The following is an 18,751-nucleotide window of genomic DNA, read 5'->3' on the forward strand; positions in this document are numbered from 1 at the left end:
GAGCAGCAAACCCATGTGTGAGCGAAGCCGGGGAGGCAGCAGCCAGTCTCGCTGCATACGTTTATCCCATTCTTCTAAGGGCTCCATCACGGAGCCTTTAGGTTGTTTCTCATCTTTTATGAGAATCTGTCGCAAGGCCAGGACTTGGGACCAGTCCTGTTACAAGAACTGACAAGCCGCCTCCTCTTTTTTCCCTCTTCCGTGTACTTTCTCCACAGCTGAGTTCTTGCGATAACAAATGGGGACAGGAGGGACCTCGGGGACCCCGGCTGTGAGGGCGGTTGTTGTACTCGGCGCAGGGAGATGGGGTGATGGAAGTTCACGGGTGGTGGTTGATGTAGCCTGGCAGGGAGAGCGTGGGCAGGGCGATAGAATCATAGAATACTGGAATGGTTTGGGTTGGAAGGGACCTCAAAGCCATCCAGTTCCAACCCCTTGTCATGGGCAGGGACACCTCCCGTGGGTCAGGGGGCTTCAAGTTCATCCAACCTGGCTTTGAACTCCTCCAGGGATGGAGCAGCTACCACTTTCTGGGCAGGGTGATGTTCCCTGCTGTCAGCTGACGTGCAGGGACTGACCTTGGCAGCTATAACCAGGCTTCTCAGCTCCCAGTTTAAGGAAATAGCCTGAATTTTAGTTTCCGAGATCCCTTTCATCCCATGTAGCGATACGGTGTGGGTCTGTGGAGCAGGCCGTGTTTCACTTGTCATCACTCCCCAGCACAAAAGCAACTCTGAGGTGCATTGGATTTCTCTCAAGTAATTGAAGGTGTGGAGGAACATCCCTGCTCACAGAAACTCAACATGGCTTGGGGAAACTTTCCCTGATAAGAAAATCTCTCACGCTGTCCCTGCTGAACTTGCTGGGGAAGGGAAAGGGCAATGTAAACCCAAGCAGTGTCTGGGTTTAAAATCAGAGGGAATGGGCTGTCTGGATTTTGCCCTGCTGGGAGGGTTTGGCTATCCTCGATGTGGCTGGTTGAGTTTGCTCTGTCTCTTGGTAGGTTCTAATATTGAAAAGTCGGTGAAGGATCTCCAGCGCTGCACGGTCTCGCTGGCTCGGTACCGGGTGGTGGTGAAGGAAGAGATGGATGCGTCCATCAAGAAGATGAAACAGGCCTTTGCGGAGCTGCAGAGCAGGTGAGTTCAGCGTGGGGACAAATCCAGGTATTAAGGCTTAAAACCAGTACATCTGGAATAAGACTCCAGCTCTTCAGTTAGGTTAAAAGCCTGCTGGTGGTTGCTCCAGCGCTGTCTGTAAAGAATAAACTGGAGTCTAAATTGCACTCCACAGTGTTTAGGAGCTGCCGCTGTGGGCAGCTCTGTGAGGCCTGTGTTTGAGCAGCCGTCCCTCGCGTGTGGTGGGATTCTCGTGTGCTGTTCAGGGCTTGGGTGCATCCATCAAGTCTCCAATGAGCTGCAGCTCTGCGTCGATACAAGGCAGTGGGCCTGACTGTCATAAAATCCCTTTAGCCCAGATAACGCGAGGAGCCAGCCGGGTAACGTGTTGTCAGCTGGGTTTCTGTGTGGATGGGGCCTGCTGGGAGCTTGGGGCAGCAGCGTGCGTCCGCTTAAATACAAATGTTTGTTTCTAAATCATCAAATCATGGCTCGATATAATGTGGAAGAGAGGAATCCTTCTGAAGGTGTGAGTACACATCAGAGATCACCCTGCACGGCATCGCCTCCTCCATTTGAAGACAAACCTTTAATACTGTGCGTGATGTTCCCTCTGAGTTAATTGGGTCTTGTTTTAATGAACGCCTTTATTGGTTTGGCTAAGTGCTTTAAGATGAGATTCCGAAAGGGCGAACCTCAGGTACGCGCGCTGTCCCCGCTGATTGAATCCATTACTGAGGAATTGTTCTTGGTTAGACAAACACGATTGCTTTGGTAAAGAAATATTCATAAGAAGCAGCGAGCTCTCCGTGCCTGCAGGAACGTTTGACAAGTAACCAATGTGCTGCTATTGCATCGAGGCGTTGAAGTAGGGAGTTGGCAGCCGTGCAGATCCGTGTCAGAAACTGTCTGTGTCGGAAAAACTGGCTGTGGCCTCAGAGCAGGAGTGTTTAGCGGTGGGAACGCAGGGAGCCGAGCGCTGAAACCTTCAGCAGATGCCATTGTTCAGCGTGGACAAGCTTCTCTGCTTGTCCTTGTGCTGAACTTTGCCACCAGGAAGGGCTCTCCTGAAGCCAGTGGAATTCTGTCTGGTGCTAAAAACAGGCTAAATTCTTCATAGGTGACTTTGAAACATCTTGAGGACGTGAAACCAAACCAGAGGGATGGGGTTCAAGGCATCAGTGGGCTCTGCCCTGTGTTCTTGTGCTGAGAGTTGGGGGTCTCCAAGCCAAAGCTGGACGTGGAGCTCCCGGTACCTCCGGTCCTTTAGGAAAGCTGCAGTGTAAGGGGATTTACCCCGTCGGCAGCTGAGGAATTTGTGTCTGGGACTCAGGTTTGGGTTTAGAAATATGTCTTTCTTTGTGAGTGGCTTTCTCTACTGATTCGGTGTCATCACTGCATACAGTGGGGTTTGTTGTTCAGTTTTGTCTGCCCCTCTGTGGTTCTAACATCTGGAAAAGCCTCTCCCTGCTATGGAAAATGTCATTCTCATGGCTAACGTGTGTGGTTAAGTAATTCCTCGTCCTTCGACTTATATTGTCACCTATAAAACATGTGCGTCATGCTTGGGAAGGTTAAAGACTCGAGTCTGGTTTCTCGCTCCGATAAGCCGAGCCGGCAATGGGCGAAGCAGGACACGCGGTTCCGTGAGCGGGGAGGCAAGCGCCTGCTGGAATGGGGCCACCAGGAACCTCCTTTGGCAAATGCCAAATAGAGGAGCTGCCCAGCAGGATCCCGGGGCTGCGCGGTCGATGCGTGGTGACTCCGTGGATTCACTTTCCTTTTCCTGAGAGGGACGCAGTCACTGTGGAGGTGAAGTGTCAGTTGTACCTTCACGATTTTTTGTTGCGTTTTTGTTTTTCCAATTCCCCTTGCGACCCAGAGAATAATTAGTGTGGTTTTAAATTGGGCAGGATCCAATAGTTCAGTTTTCCTGCTGAGCTGCCTCTCCCGCTGGCTTCCTACCAAAGGAGAACCTGGTTTAGGAGCAGGTTTGTTCAGCTGAAACGAGATATTTGAGTAGCAACGCTTGGCCTGGTTTAACTTCTGCCTGTCCGGGCTGCCCTCCCAATCCCCTTTGAACCAGGGAGGCTCCTGGAGTCCTTGCCCTTCATCTTCTCCCACGCTCCAACGTGCTCTGTCAGTGGGCGAGGGCAGAGAAGGAGACTCCAGTGCTGGGGTTGTGCCTGGCCTGTATCCCAGTCTTTGGAATCCATCCTCTTGGAGCACACATGCATCAGCAGCTGCTTTGGCTTCCTACTTTGAGAGGATTTATTCCTTTGAGCTGGAACCTGACCGAGGGAATCCTCACAGTCCTTATTGTCCTGAATATCTTGCTTTCTGCTGACAGGGAAAGCAGCCCATCAGGAAACCAAAGCCCCCGAGCCTCTGCGAGTGGTGCAGGGTGAATTCAGCTCCAGTGCCGCGTGCAGGGTTCAAGCTGTCTCGCTGCAGGGAGCCTTGTGCTGCACATCACCCTGTGGCAGAGCAGCCAGGCCTGCTTCCAACCTCCCTGCGTCGCAGTCTGTCTCCAAGATTCCTGCCTTCCAGCCCCAGGGAAGTGACCCCCAACAGCCGTTTTCTTTCCCAAGCAGGCACAGTCCTGCTTGACTGAGCTGCCGTGCAGCCGAGTGCGTCTCTTCGGATGTTTGGGCCGTGACTGCATGTTCAGCTTTATTTCATCTCGGTTATCGGTTCGTCTGCTTCCCCTTTCTCGTCCTTGCACATCCTGTGTGGGATCCCATCCTGTGTGGGTTCCCATCTCACAGAGAGCTTGCGAGAGGCAGAATCCAAACAGATCCAGCAGAAGGAAGCGATTTTGTTTGAGGAGAAGCCGTGCAGGACGAGGAGCGCCGGGGTCTGATGGAATCACTCATCACGCACACCCCAGGCAGAGCCACTTGACCTTTGTTCCTCCGCCAGCCCAGCTGTAAAATTGGGTAAAGGCCTCCAGCTGAGCTCTCGGAGTAAATTAAATCAGAGCGAGATGCGGCCTGTGAGCTGTGCCAAGGTGCGTGCCTGGCGGAACGAGCCTGGAATGGCCCACGGAAAGCGGGTGTTGGCTCTGCGTCTTCAGGGAGGAGGCAGCGGGAAAGGTGCGGCGCGACCGCGTTCTGCAGCACCAGAGCCACCAGGCTGTTCAGGCACTCGAATTAATCATTAAGGCTGCGTTCACACCCGGATCTCTGCGAGCTCCAGCGGTTCGTGCTCCAGGTGTGGGGCTGGGTGGGAGGCAACTAGGGTATCTCCCTTCAACCTGCCTGCAGGGCCAGGCTGCTCCGCTCTGGGAATGGCTGGAAAGGAGGTGAAGTCTTATTAGCGTCTCTTTTGACACACGCTGTTGTATTTGTGCAGTTGGGCTGCGAGAAGCTGACCTGGATCAGGCCCCCGCTGCGCTCCGAGCAGAAACAATTCCTGCCCTGAAAAGGCAGATGGACAGAGCGATAAATCAACAGAAGAAGCCAAATGTCAAAGCCGCTGTTCAGAGGGAATTGTTTAAATTGATCTTGCCTCAGCCCTCCCTGACACGTGGAGGAGCGGGAGCGGCGGTTCCAGTTTGCATTTCAGATGTGCTCTGCTTTCCCGTTCAGATGGTCTCGGGAATCAATAATTCTTCCTGTTTTCAAGCAAACCTTTCACACTAAAGCTGTGTGTGGTGGGTGTGGAGGGGCTCCCCCCGCACCCCAGCCCCGTTCCGTGTCGATGCTGTGTCACCCAACCGATGCGTGGGAGGGGGAGTTTGCTTTTTATTTCATAGAATCCCAGAATGGTTTGGGTTCAAAGGGACTTCAAAGCCCATCCAGTTCTAACCCCCTGCCACCAGCAGGAGGGATGCCTCCCACTGGATCAGGGGCTCCAAGCCCCATCCAACCTGGCCTCGAACACCTCCAGGGATGCGGCAGCCACCCCTGCTCTGGAAAAATGATCATAGTGAAGTATTTCTTCCTAAGGACTATTTTAGGGAGCAGAAACTGGAATGAACCCGGTTAACAGCCTGGATGTATTTGAGCTGCAGCAAGTGGGGCTGAGGGTGCAGAAGGCGCAGCTGAGAGGGAAGCACAAAAGCGGCGTTTGCAGGGAGGGCGTCTGCGAGGATTCTTTACAGTAAAGAACAGCCTGACCAGTACCTGCCCCCGGCTAGGGTGAGATCACTCAAATTTCCTCTCTTACTTCCCTGGTGACCTGAGCTACTTGAAGTGCCCATCTCCAGGGGCAAGAGCTCTCTTGGCGTGGCCTTCGGGGAGCTCCTTGGCTGCTCTGCCGTTCTGGAAGGTGCTCGATAGCCTCAATTTGCTAAATTTGGCCAGCCGGTAGCCTTGCGGCTCTGCTTGCGTAAAGGCAGCTGCCGTCTTCCCCGCGGGAACTGTGGTCTCATGGCAACAGGCACACTCAAGGCAAGCTGGTGAGGGGAGATGCTTCCTGCGACCCGCTTTGCTGCTCCCGACCCGCTCCTGTGTTTCCCACTGAGGCCAAAGCCTCCCCAGGCCATCGGAGAGGCCTGGATGGTGAAGCCCTGCGGCTGCAGGTGAGCTGGCGGCTGGAGGCCGTGTCTTCATCCTTTCTGTACAGACTGAAGGGTTTGTGAGGTTCCCGTGGGGATCTGTGGGGTACAAACTTCCTGAGAAGCAGCACCAAGCACCAGGACTGGGGGTTTGGGATTAGAAGGCCTGTTTGGTTGGCTGAAATGAGAGGATGAGGGCATAAGAGCAAAGCATTGCAGTCAGATGCCTTCCCAGCATGACACTCGGAGGGGATGGGGCCTGAACGCCCCACTCCTGCTCTCTTGAATCCCCGTCCTGTCCCGCTGCTCCTTGGTTCTGTGTTTCGAGTGACTCTGAAGCGCTGTGCCCAGTTTTTCTTTGGTGATAAAGTCCAGAGGAGCTCAGCTTCCCCTGGCACCGCGGCTGCTGCTCCCCTTGCCAAGGTGGCTCTGACCTAATCGGAGTAAGGTGACCATGTACCCGGTGGGTTGTCGGGAACGCCGGAGCAAGTTTAATGCCACCACACAACTCCTCAGCTTCCAGAACAAAAGCCAGAGCTGGGAGCCACAACACGAGCTCCTGCTGCCATCTGCCGGTCCCTCCTGCTGCCTGGAAACCCTCCTGCCGCTCTCCTTGCAGTGGGATCTCCTTCTCCTCTTTGTTTAATAATAAATCTCTTCCCTTTTTCTCTATTTCTCCCCCAGCCTCATGGATCGAGAGGTGGCTTTGCTGGCGGAGATGGACAAAGTGAAAGCAGAAGCAAGTAAGGCTCCGTCTTTCTCGCAACAAGTGCATGCCTGGGGAGCTGTGGGTGATGCTGCACATGGAGAGAGAGCTCCCAGCAGCAGATTCCTGTGATTTACCCCCTTTTCTTAAATTCATGGCTCTACCCCTGAACAAAACTGACCACACGCCTCGAGCTGGGTCACGTTTGCTGCTCTCACAGCTGGCAGTTCCCATCCTCTTCGAGGCCGTTGCTCCGTGCCCTCTTTAAAGGGTGGGACCTTCACTCATTCCTGAAAACCTTGGCATTTGCGGTGAGCTGGAAAGGGCTTTTTCCCAGTGAGGGCGGGCAGTGATCCACAAGGACACCCACCAAGCAGCATGGAACCCTTTAAGGGTTTAAGGGGTTTGAGGGGTGGCAGGGAAGCAGCCTGGGGAGAGCAGCAAAGCTGCGTCTGTGCCCCTCGTGCAGTCAGCTCGGGCTCCTTCTGTGCCAGGAGACAGAAATCGCTGCCACGGGGAGCAGCCGGGGCTGTTGAGGCAAGCGAGGAACCTGTTGGTTACCAATAAGGGGCCGGTTTAACTCTGGTGGGGCTGGCTCGGTGCCGATGCCGCCTGAGCCGTGGTCTGGTTTGCAGTGGAAATTCTGGTCAGCCGCCAGAAGAAGGCAGAAGCCTTGAAGAAGATGACGGATGTGGCGGTGCGGATGTCGGAGGAGCAGCTGGTCGAGCTCCGAGCCGACATAAAGGTGAGCTCTGTCTGAGCCAACCTAATCTCCCCGAGACGTGGTGGTGCAGGAATTATGCGGGTGCAACGTCAGCGGGGCCCGGCCCTCGGTTCCTGCTCGAAGGAGGCGAGTCGCCAGCCCGCTGAGTAAATAAGCCTTTTCTTTACCTGACGTGCAGAGCAGCTGGAGCTGGCGCCTCCGAGGAGGGAGCCCTGCCCTGGATCGCCCCTTACACCCACACCACGTCCCGTCCCTCAATCCTGGTCAGGGATCTCCATTCCCTACTGGCTTTCTTGGTTGCTGACCTTCTGCAGTGACCTCATTCTCTTGGAACTGCTTCCCTGGTTCTTCTTCCCTTCATTCCATTCATATCTGCTGGATTCAGCCAGTTCTGCGTTGGCAGCGTGGGTTTTAGCAGAAGGTTTGCTCCCGGACAGTGCAGTCTCAGCCTTCAACAACTTCAGCTTCCAGCGCTGTTAATTCTGACAGTTCTTGACAGCAGCCAGTGTTTCTGGAACCTCCAGTGGTTCTGACACCTCCGAGTGCTGCTCGGTGTTCTGTGCGAGCCTTTCCTTGTGTCCGTGCTTCTCAAATTTCCCCTCGGTGCTCTGCACGCTGCAGCCACACACAAGACACCGGACACCTCACTCTGAGCCTTAATTTAAGATAATTAGATTTATAAAATACTAATCCAAACGTGGACTCTGAGGCGGGCAGCCCAGCTTTCACTGGGACCCAGCAGAGGGCAGGGACCGTGGTGAGGCCACAGCTTTGTGAAACCTCCAGCTGACACAGGCCGATATCTGCCTTTTCCTGACATCGGGAGAGCCATCTCGCTGTGCCCCAGGGACTTTAATATCCCATAAAATACCTCCAGCGCACCAGCTGCTGCCACGAGAGGTCAGTGCGAAGTTGCATCCGCTAAACTCCAGTGCAGATGCTCAGCCCGCAGCAGGATTAGTGCAGCTGGGAACCTGGGAGCATCTAGAGGGCTGGGCCGTGGTGATTTTCCAGCTCTGAGATGGCTAGAGCCGAGCTGCTCTTGGACCCGGTCAATGTACAGCTCGGCTAGAGCCTGGGTAAGAGCTGGAAATGATGGAATCCGAATCCTGGAATGGTTTGCGTTGGAAGGGACCTCAAAGCCCATCCAGTTCCAACCCTGCCCTGGGCAGGGACACCTCCCACTGGATCAGGGGCTCCAAGCCCCATCCAACCTGGCCCTGAACCCCTCTAGGGATGGGGCAGCCACCCCTGCTCTGGGCAACCTGGGCCAGGGCCTCCCCACCCTCACAGCAAAACGTTTCTCCCTAAGATCTCATCTCAACCTCCTCTCTTTCAGCTCAGAACCGTTGCCCCTCATCCTCTCCCTGATCAAGAGCCCCTCCTCAGCTTTCCTGTAGGCAAATCACACTGAAAACCACCTGATTTCCTCTTTCCAGGTGTCATTGCAGCCGTTCACCTTCTCCCCAAGGGTTTTTCCAAGCAGCACTCAGCTCACATTCCTGTTTCTGGGTTGGGACGGGTGCCTTTCACCCCCGATTTCTGAATTAACACCTGTGATTTCACTTTTTTCCAGCACTTTGTGAGTGAGCGCAAATACGATGAGGACCTGGGCAGGGTGGCGCGCTTCACCTGCGACCTCGATGCGCTGAAGAAGAGCATCGCCTCCTTCGGCCAAGGTGAGCCGCGTGGTGCCAGGGTATCCATCGCCGCTTTGCTAGTCCTGCCGTTGCCAAAACCCTGTGTGTGTGCCTCGAAACATGGTAGTGGTGGAACGGGAGCCTTCGTCCCTTCCCCTGCTGCTGTGGGCTCTCCGCCCTAGGCCAAAGGGAGTCTGTGCCCCTGCTCTTCGCTGTTGAGCAAAGGTCCCTGAGAGAGGATCTGACTGATCAGGGTTGGCAGGGCCCTCTGGAGCTCATCCCTGCTAAGGCAGGGTCATATTCTCTCCAGAGAAGGAGACTCCACGCCTCCCTGGGCAGCCGGTTCCACAGATCCATCACCTGCACAGGAAAGCAGCTTTTTCTCATGTCCAAGTGGAACTTCCCGGGCTGCAGTTTGTGCCCGGTGCCCCTTGTCCTGTCGCTGGGCACCAGTGAGCAGAATCCATCCCCCTCCTCCTGCCCCCCACGCCCTGGAGATGGCTCAGCATGGGTGGGATCCTCTCTCTGCCTTCTCCTCCTCAGCTGCTCCAGCCCCTCTCACCTCCGTGCCCTTTGCTGGGCTCTCTCTAGTCGTTCCTGGTCTTTGTGGAGCTGGGGAGCCCAGAACTGGACACAGGACTTGGGCTGGGGCCTCCCTAGGGCAGAGCACAGTGGGAGGAGAACCCCCTTGCCTGCTCCCCACGTTCCTCTCCAGGGCCCCCAGGTTCCCCTTGGCTACCAGAATGCACATTTCGGGGTCTTTCTCTTCCAGTTTCCCATCCAAAGAACAGCTACTCCAGCCGGTCTCGCTGTGGCTCTGCTGCAGCCGCGTCCCTGAGCCGTCCCGGCGAGACGCCCGCTCCCTCCGCGCCCGCCTGTGCCTCTGTGCCCGCCACCAGCCTTACCGCCGCCAGCAAGAAGCCCTCGGCCTCCACGGAGCAAACCACGGGGAACGCCGGCAGCCGTGCTCCCCAGCCTGCCCGAGAGGTAACCACAGCCTGGCACAGACCCTTTCTGTGAAAAATTTGTTCCTAATGTCCAGCCTGACCCTCCCCTGGTGGAGCTTGAGGCCATTCCCTCTCGTCCTGTCCCCTGTCCCTTGGGAGAAGAGCCCAGCTCCCTCCTCTCCACAACCTCCTCTCAGGGAGTTGCAGAGAGCGATGAGGTCTCCCCTCAGCCTCCTCTTCTCCAGCCTAAACCCCCCCAGCTCTCTCAGCCGCTCCTCTTCTTCTCCAGCCCCCTCCCCAGCTTCCTTGCTCTTCTCTGGACTCGCTCCAGAGCCTCAACATCCTTCTTGTGGGGAGGGCCCAGAACTGACCCCAGGATTCGAGGAGCGGTCTCCCCAGGGCCGAGGCCAGAGGGAGAAGAACCTCCCTGGCCCTGCTGGCCACGCCGTGTCTGATCCAAGCCAAGATGCCCTTGGCCTTCTTGGCCACCTGGGCCCCTGCTGGCTCCTGTTCAACCAACACCCCCAGGTCCTTCTCCTCCAGGCACTTTCCAGCCAGACTTCTCCTAGTCTGGAGCTGCTCAGGGTTGTTGTGCCCCAAGTGCAGGACCCGCCATTTGGCCTCGTTAACCCTCCTGCCGTTGGTCTCAGCCCATGGATCCAGCCTGTTCAGATTCCTTTGGAGCCTCCCGACCCTCCAGCAGATCCAGCTTCCACCCAGCTCAGTGTCCTCCCCAAACTTGCTCAGGGTGCCCTCGATGCCTTCACCCAGGTCATTGATAAAGACATTGAACAGGGCTGGACCCAGCCCTGAGCCCTGGGGACACCACTCGGAACTGGCCTCCAGCTGGAGTTAACTCCCTTTCCCACCACTCTCTGGGCCCTCCAGCCAACCAGGTTTCCCCCCAGGAAGTTTTCCCTCTTCTTGCTGGCAAGAGGATGCAGACCAGGAGGTCGGAGCTGCCTCTGCCACCCCACGCTCACTCACCCACCCTCTTCTCTTCCAGGCTTCCCAGGGGAACAGGAGACCAGGAGCAGGGAACAGGCCCCAGGGCCAGCGCCACGCCGGCCCCGCCACCTCCGGGCACTACAACAGCGGCAACCGGCACAGAACCAGGCCCGGCCCAGCCCGGCAGCAGCCGCCCTCGTCCCCAGGCGCCGGCCCCAGCCAGACTCAGCCCACGGGCCCCTCGCCCTCCGGCACAGAGACCAAGGGGCTCCCGCAGCGGAAGCCTCGCGCCAGCCGGCAGGAGGGAGCCAACTCCTGAGGCACCCGGGCTCTCCCTTCGCGCCGCGAGTCCCAGGTGAGGCCCGGGCCGTCGGAGGCTCCGAGTTAGGATGATACGAACGAAGGAACGTTTACACTGCTCCGTTCTCATGCCATTTTCTTTTCTCTCTTCCCTCCCTTGGGCCGCTTTGTGTTCCTCTCACGGCTGAGCGGGGTCTGGACTCCCCGTGCCGCCACCTTTCCCTCGCTCCTTCCTTTTCTCTCTCACAATCGCCTCTCTCTGCGGGATCGTGGGCAGCACTGGCCGATCCCCTTCCTGCCTGCCCTCTCCGGGCACCCACTTCTGGATTTAGCCCCCGAGCAGCGCCCGGTGCTGGCCCATCCCGGCCCCTCCAGACCCACCCCTCGTGCTGGCAGCGAGGAGCTCGAACCTGGGGCTGCGGGCAGGCGAGAACCTGGCTCCCTCTTCTCCGTGGGGCCCTGTTGGCTGGTTTTTGTGTCGAGAATCTCTTCATTTCCCTCACTTCTCCTTTTCCCCCCCGCTCCTCACTTCATCCCTAAATTAAATTTAGAGCAATAGCCAGTAGCCGAGCTGCTCCCGGAGGTACCGGTTGTACCAGCCGGTCTCCAGCGCCACGTGAGGAAGCACGAGGTGTGAGCCACGCGTCGCGCTCTGCCGTGCGGTGAATCCCGGCTCTGGCGCTCAGAGAGGCTGGAGCAGCCCCGGGGGCTCCCGGCTTCGCTGCCCCCTGGTTTCTGTGCCGGGGGTTGAAGCTTGCGGGGGGGGGTTTGTTTCTCTCTTTAGATGGTTGAGCAAATTCAATAAAAGAAACCCCACTTTGAGCATTCCCAGCTCCAGCGTTCGCTGCCGGCGCTTGGCTCTGCTCGCAGACGGGGGCCGTGGGGTCCCTGTGAGCAACCAACCCGGAGACCCCTGGCTCCCAGTGGGCCACCAACCCCACCACTCCCAGGTCCCAGTGGGCCACCAACCCAGGACCGCCAAAGACTCCATGGGCCACCACACTCAGGCCTCCCAGGTCCCCATAGGCCACTGAGCCTAGATCCCACTGGGCCACCAACCCAGGACGGGGCCACCGACCCCAAGTTCCCATGGGCCACGATCCCGAGCCCCCCAGCTCCTGGTGGGCTGTGAATCCTGAGACTACCTGCACCCACTGGGCCACCGACCCCAGGATCCCCAGGTCCCACTGGGCCACCAACCCCAGGACTCCCAGGTCCCCACAGGCCACTGGCCCTGGGTCCCAATGGGCCACCAACCCAGGACCTCCAGGACCCACTAGGCCACCAACCCCAGGACTCCCAGGTCCCCATAGGCCACTGACCCTGGCTCCCACTGGCCCACCAACCCCAGGACCCCTCCCTGCCCCCCAGCCCCAAAATGGGGGGACAAGGACGTAATGGGGGGGGTCCCAGGCCCAGACCAACCCCCCCTTTTTCAAGAAAAGCCATTTTAAGCCTGGGGGGCTGTGCCCTCCCCAGCCCTCCCCCTTTATTAGATGAAAATACCCCCAGCCCCAGAGCTGGGGGGAGAAGGGAGGGGTTGGGGGTCCCCATCGCCGCACAGGAGGGTTGTGGGGACCCCCCCACTCTGCTGCAGGGCTGGGGGGGGGGTCCCAGGAGCACAGCCCCCCCCTCCCGTGGTCACTGCTGGGCCAGCTTAGCCGCCTCGGCCTTGATGAGGGCGATGAGGTCCTGGTTGATGAGGAAGACGAAGCGAAGGCTGGCGATCTGAGGGGGAGGGGGCAAAGGGTGAGGGGAAGGGCAGGGGGAAAAGGTGAGTTGGGGGGGGGCCAGCAGCACCCCCCCCCAGACCCCCCCTCTCACCTCCACCACCGAGTTGTTGTTCAGCTTCCACTTGTTGCCCCCCAGCACGGGGCGCCCGTCGATGTAGATGGGGCGCCGGCCCTCGTTAGCGATGAAGAACTCGCCGTTGTTCTTCAATTTGATGACACCTGGAAGGAAAAAAGGGATGAAAGGAAGGGGGGGGGACACGGGATAGAAGCCCCCCCCGAACCCTGTGAGCCCCCCCAGCCCCATCCCTACCCTGTTTGCGGGAGATCTTCCAGGCCGGCCCCTCCAGCGCCAGGTCCACATCGATCTGGTTGTCCTTGGTGGCTCTGCCCAGCGTGATCTGGGGGGGCAAAGATGGTGGTGGGGGGTAAAGATTTGGGGGGGGGCTGGGGGGAGCAAGGAAGGTTTGGGGGGGCTAAAGAAGAAAGGGTTGGGGGGCTGCAGGGAGCCCAGGGATGGGGGGGATGTGTTTGTTGGGCTTTGGGAGAGAGATGAAGGTGTGGGGGGGCTGTGGGGAGCCTGGGGTGGGGAATGGAGGTGGTTTTGGGGCGTGGGGAGTGGTGGGAGGTGTTTTTGGGGGGCTGGGGGGGGGACACAAGGTGGGGGGGACCCACCTCTCGCGAGCGCATCAGGTATCGCACCATGCGGCCGCGCAGCACGGCCAGCGTCTGGCTGTCGAAATCCGGGGAGCTCATCCCTGCGGGAAAGAGCGAGGAGAGAGAGAGAGAGAAGGGCTGGGGACGGACAGACAGACAGGGGGATGGACAGAGGGACGGATCGATGGCTTCAGGGACAGGGGAACGGACAGAGAGGGGTGGGGAAGGACAGACGGCTTTGGGAATATCCAGAGGGACAAGGGGAACAGACAGAGGGATGGCTTTGGGGATGGACAGAAGGACACAGGGGTGGACAGACGGCAAGAGAGACGGACAGAGGGTTTCGGGGACAGACGGACAGGGGAGGGACAGACCTGTGATGCTGTCCACCAGCACCTGCCACTTGTGCAGCTCCTGCTCCAGCTGCCGGATCTCCCGCTTCTGCCGCCGATCGGCCACCGTCAGCTCTGGGGAGGGGGCAGAGGGGGGTCGGGGGATTTGGGGGGGTTTAGGGGGGCTCCCCCTCTCCTGTCGCAGACGGGGGTGGTCCCAGCCCACTCCCTGCCATCCCAGGCCGGACTCACCGTGCTCCAGCGCCTCGTCTCGCACGTCCCTGCCGAGAAGAAGCCACAGGATGAGATGGAGCCGCCCCCAGCCTGGCCCTGTCCCCCCTCCGCAGCCCCCCAAAACCCCCTCAGGTGACTTCGCTGTCACACCAGAGCGCCCCCCACCCCAGGCCCCCCCCAAAGCCCCTCACTTGAGTTTGCTGTCATCGAGCATCTCCTCCGCATCTGAGAAATTCAGGACTTGGTCTCCCTTGGGAAGCGGCTGCACTGGAAGAGGCAAAGGACAGGGTGAGGGGCTGGGGGACACGGAAGGGGGACACAGGGGGACACAGAGGGGACAGGGGGGATCAGAGGGACCCCTCAGGGGAAAAAGGGGACACTGGGGGGCCCACTGTGGGGACAGGGGGGAGCCTTGTGGGGACAAGAGGGACTGGGGGACAGAGGAGCCTCTTGAGGGGACAAGGAACAGAGAGGGGACATAGTGGGGACATGAGGGTCCCTTGTAGGGACAAGGAGGGGGGACTGGAGGTGACAGAGGGGCTGTGGGGACAGAGAAACCTCAGTGGAGACAGGGGGGAGAAAAAGAAGCCCCCTGGGGGGACAGAGGGAAAAGGGGGGGACCCTCAGGGAGATGGGAGCCTTTACGGGGACAGAAGGGGACAGGGGGAGCCCTTGGCGGGGACTGGAAGGGACAGGAGGGACCCTCAGGGAGACAGGGGAGCCTTTAGGGGGACAGAAGGGGACAGGGTGGGGACAAGGGGAGCACTTGGGGGGCACTGGAAGGGACACGAGGGACCCTCAGGGTAACAAGAAGCCCCTCAGAGGGACGGGGGGAAGAGAGAAGCCCCTCAAGGACACAGGGAGGGACAGAGGAAGGACATAGGGAGACAGGGGGGGACAGAGGCGTCCCCTGGGGACATGGAGGGGACAGAGAGGTCTCTCGGGGACACGGAGGGGACACAGAGGGGTCCCCAGCCTCACCGGTCTGGTCGGCCAGCAGGTAGTACTGCTTCATGAGCTGCCAGTGCAGCTGCAGCCCCTTGGCCGTGCGCGAGGGGTAGAAGACGTCGGGGTGTTTGTGCAGCAGCTCCTGGAAGGTGTCGAGCGAGGGCTGGCTGCTCTGCGAGGCGGGGGGGACACAAAGGGACACGGATGGAAGCCAGAACAGCCCCCTGAATTCCCGACAAGCCCCCCCCAGCTCACTTCTAGCTGCCTCGTACCGATCCCACTTGGCTGAGCAGCCGCTCCTCGGCTTTGCTGAAGAGAACTTTGCTCTGGATGGCAGCGATGGCCTCGGGGTGCAGCTGCCGCATGGCCTGGCAGGCCAGCCTGTACGAGAATGGGGACAAAGGGACATTAGAGACCCCCCTGTACCCCCCCCAAGCTGGCTCTGTCCCCTCCGGACCCCACCCTGTGCTCACTTGGAGATGATGGGATCGTAGAGCAGCGCGTACCAGCGCTCCTGGATCTCCCGCAGGTTGAAGCGGCAGCTGAACTTCACCCCCAGGTGCACGGAGGTTAAATCGTTCGTCTGGAAAAGCCCCCCCCAGGGTAAGAAAACGGCCCCAAAAATCAGTGGGTTTACCCCAGCGAGGGTCCCTGGGGGAGGGCAGCACCCCAGCAGCGAGGAAACACCCCCAAAACCCAGTGGTTCTAACCCAGAGAGTGTCTCCAGCCCCACCAGGTGAGGGGACAGCCCCAAAATCCAGAGGTTTTGTCCCAGCAAGAATCCCCAGATGAAGAAACTCCCTGAAATCCCAGCGGTTCTGCCCCAGCGAGGGTCTCCAGCACCACCTCACCCCCTCCAGGTCGTTACCTGCAGCACAGCATTAATTAGCAGGAGGTCATCAGCGGGTTTCCAGCGGCCCAGGTCCTTGGTCACCTGCAGGGGTTGTTTGCTCTTCTTCATCCGCTTGGCCAGGCCAGCGGTCGGCACCGGGCTGGGCGCGACGGGTGCAGACACTGATTTGGAGACCTGAGTGGAGTGAAAAACCAGGAGGGTTTTTGGGGGGGCTCCCTGAGCTCCTCAGCCCCGTCCCAGAGGTCCACGATGGGCTCCTCACCTTCTTCTTCTCGCTGGAGGAAGGCTCGCTGCCCGAGCAGCGCCCTGGCTCGACGCTGCCGGCACCCTTGGCACGGCTGGAGGATTTGGCGAGGCTGCTCTCTACCAGCTCATCATCAAACTTCTTCCGTTTGATGAACCTGGAGGAAATGAGAGGGGTCAGAGTTTCAGGGAGCCCCGAAGCGGGGAGGGGTCATAGAATCATATAGAATCATAGAATCGAAGAATCACCAGGTTGGAAAAGACCCCCAGGATCATGGAGTCCAACCATTCCCATCAATCACTAACCCATGTCCCTCAGCACCTCGTCCACCCGGCCCTTAAACCCCTCCAGGGAAGGGGACTCAACCCCCTCCCTGGGCAGCCTCGGACAGGGACCAATCACCCTTTCCAGGAAAAATTTCTTCCTAATGTCCATCCTGACCCTCCCCTGGTGGAGCTTGAGGCCATTCCCTCTCGTCCTGCCCCCTGGCCCTTGGCAGAAGAGCCCAGCTCCCTCCTCTCCACAACCTCCTCTCAGGGAGTTGCAGAGAGCAATGAGGTCTCCCCTCAGCCTCCTCTTCTCCAGCCTAAACACCCCCAGCTCTCTCAGCTGCTCCTCTTCTTCTCCAGCCCCCTCCCCAGCTTCCTTGCTCTTCTCTGGACTCACTCCAGAGCCTCAACATCCTTCTTGTGGGGAGGGCCCAGAACTGACCCCAGGATTCGAGGAGCGGTCTCCCCAGGGCCGAGGCCAGAGGGAGAAGAACCTCCCTGGCCCTGCTGGCCACGCCGGGTCTGATCCGAGCCAAGATGCCCTTGGCCTTCTTGGCCACCTGGGCCCCTGCTGGCTCCTGTTCCACCAACCCCCCCAGGTCCTTCTCCTCCAGGCACTTTCCAGCCAGACTTCTCCTAGGCTGGAGCTGCTCGGGGTTGTTGTGCCCCAAGGGCAGGACCCGGCATTTGGCCTTGTTAAACCTCCTGCCGTTGGTCTCAGCCCATGGATCCAGCCTGTTCAGATCCCTTTGGAGCCTCCCGACCCTCCAGCAGATCCAGCTTCCACCCAGCTTAGTGTCCTCCCCAAACTTGCTCAGGGTGCCCTCGATGCCTTCACCCACGTCATTGATAAGGTGTCACCCCCTTTGTGTCCCTTCACCCACCCCCCAGTACCTGGAGGAGCTGCGGCGCTTGGGGACGGCGCCCGAGGCCTGGTTTGAGCCCCGTTTCGGCCCCGCCAGCGACTCCTCGTCCTCCGAGCGGCTCGTCGCGCCCGACGCCATCAGGCCAGAGGGCAGCGAGGCTGCAGAGACATGGGAGATGGGGGGAATAGGAATAGGGGGGGAATAGGAAGGAATAGAGGGGGAACAGGGCGTCTCGGATCCCCCCGGCCCGGTGCCGACCCGCGGCCTCACCATCCGCAGCAGCGGCGGCTCCGGCCCCGCCGCCTCCATGGACGGCGCCGCTTCCGGGAACGCGCCGGAAGTTGAGGGGACTTCCGCATCACGAGGCACCGACGCCGCGAAGAGCGCGGCGCCATCTTGGCTAAGGGCGCCGCCATCTTGACTGAGGGCAGAGCCCCGCTCCCCGCCCCTTCCCCCCTTCCTCGCCTTTCCGGGCCGCCGTTGCCGCCGTGGCGGGAGCTGCCGAGCCGAACCCACGGGTAGGGGTGAGGCAGGGGCCCCGTTAGCCCTGCAGGCGTGGTTGGAACGGCCACAACCATCATGGCGGCCGCGGCCACAACCATCATGGCGGCCGCGCCACCCCTCCCATCATGGCGGCTATGCCCCCCCCCCCCCATCATGGCGGCTATGCCACCCCCATCATGGCGGTCACACCCCATCATGGCGGCCACATCTCCCATCGTGGTGGCTTTGCCTCCCCTGTCTTTAATCCAGTCCTGGGAGTTAATGAACAGCCGAGCCCTCTCCTTTTGCCCTACTGGGGGCACAGAACCACAGGGAAGCATCAAATCTGCAGAGAAACAGCATCCAGACGGCCCTTCAGGAGCCAGAACGATGGGAAATCAAAATACCCCTTATTGTGGGCATTATCTGAGGCCTTAAATGAAGCCAGAGGGCAAGAAAATGGAGCCAGGGGCGGCTTTGCAGAGCTTAGCGTCAATAAAGGACTGGGGAGCTTGCATGGGGTGGGGGGGACCGGTTATAATTAACTGAGAAAGGCGATTAATGGGACACCTCCCACTGGATCAGGGGCTCCAAGCCCCATCCAACCTGGCCTCGGACACCTCCAGGGATGGGGCAGCCACAACTTCCCTGGGCAACCTGTTCCAGTGTCTCCCCACCCTCATGGGGAAGAAATTCTTCCTTATATCGAGCCTAAACCTGCCCCTCTCCAGTTTATCCCCATTCCCCCTCGTCCTATCACCACAAGCCTTTATGAACAGCCCCTCCCCAGCTTTCTTGGAGCCCCTTTCAGGTCTGGAAGGTCTCTATAAGGTCTCCTCAGAGCCTTCTCCAGGCTGAACAACCCCAACTCTCTCAGCCTGTCCTCGTATGGAAGGTTCCCCAGCCCTCGGATCATCTCTGTAGCCTCCTCTAGACCCGTTCCAACAGCTCCATCTCCTCCTTATGTTGAGGATTCCAGAACTGGACCCGATCCTCCAGCTGAGGTCCCACCAGAGAGGCACAGAGGGGCAGAATCCCCTCCCTCCCTGCTGGCCGTGTTGCTTTGATGCAGCCCAGGTTGGTTTCTGGGCTGTGAGCGCACGTTGCCGGCTCATGTCGAGCTTCTCATTGCCCGGCACGCTGAGTCCTCAGGACTGTTCTCCACCCAATCATCCCCCATCCTGGACTGAAACCACGGATTGTCCCGACCCAGGTGTAGAGACGCATAAATTCAGTGTATAAATCTCTGCT

The 18,751-nt window shown here is 59.2% G+C and overlaps 2 protein-coding genes across 3 annotated transcripts in view; one reads left to right on the forward strand and one right to left on the reverse strand.

The window, feature by feature from the left end:
• Window positions 1-11,709, forward strand: part of SPATS2 (spermatogenesis associated serine rich 2) — a 29,091-nt gene extending 17,382 nt beyond the window's left edge. For both annotated transcript variants that reach the window (XM_069879411.1, XM_069879410.1), the window contains exons 8-13: window positions 1,004-1,139; window positions 6,304-6,362; window positions 6,961-7,070; window positions 8,626-8,728; window positions 9,462-9,676; window positions 10,643-11,709. In XM_069879411.1, coding sequence (XP_069735512.1) covers window positions 1,004-1,139; window positions 6,304-6,362; window positions 6,961-7,070; window positions 8,626-8,728; window positions 9,462-9,676; window positions 10,643-10,903 — 884 coding nt within the window. In that variant the 3' untranslated portion in view covers window positions 10,904-11,709. The remainder of the gene's footprint in view (window positions 1-1,003; window positions 1,140-6,303; window positions 6,363-6,960; window positions 7,071-8,625; window positions 8,729-9,461; window positions 9,677-10,642) is intronic.
• A 623-nt stretch (window positions 11,710-12,332) lies between these two features.
• MCRS1 (microspherule protein 1) lies at window positions 12,333-17,344 on the reverse strand. Its single transcript, XM_069879414.1, has 14 exons — window positions 17,288-17,344; window positions 17,046-17,175; window positions 15,901-16,039; window positions 15,654-15,812; window positions 15,259-15,368; window positions 15,058-15,166; window positions 14,819-14,957; window positions 14,029-14,104; window positions 13,856-13,884; window positions 13,646-13,738; window positions 13,290-13,372; window positions 12,928-13,015; window positions 12,709-12,836; window positions 12,333-12,612 (listed from the first exon to the last, which is right to left on the reverse strand). Exons 2-14 carry the CDS (start codon window positions 17,153-17,155, stop codon window positions 12,526-12,528), a joined length of 1,350 nt encoding a protein of 449 aa, XP_069735515.1. The 5' UTR covers window positions 17,156-17,175; window positions 17,288-17,344; the 3' UTR covers window positions 12,333-12,525.
• Between the last annotated feature and the right edge of the window lie 1,407 nt (window positions 17,345-18,751).

This window comes from Phaenicophaeus curvirostris, chromosome 38 (genome assembly GCF_032191515.1).
Source record: "Phaenicophaeus curvirostris isolate KB17595 chromosome 38, BPBGC_Pcur_1.0, whole genome shotgun sequence".
In the NCBI taxonomy this organism is placed as follows: Eukaryota; Metazoa; Chordata; class Aves; order Cuculiformes; family Cuculidae; genus Phaenicophaeus; species Phaenicophaeus curvirostris.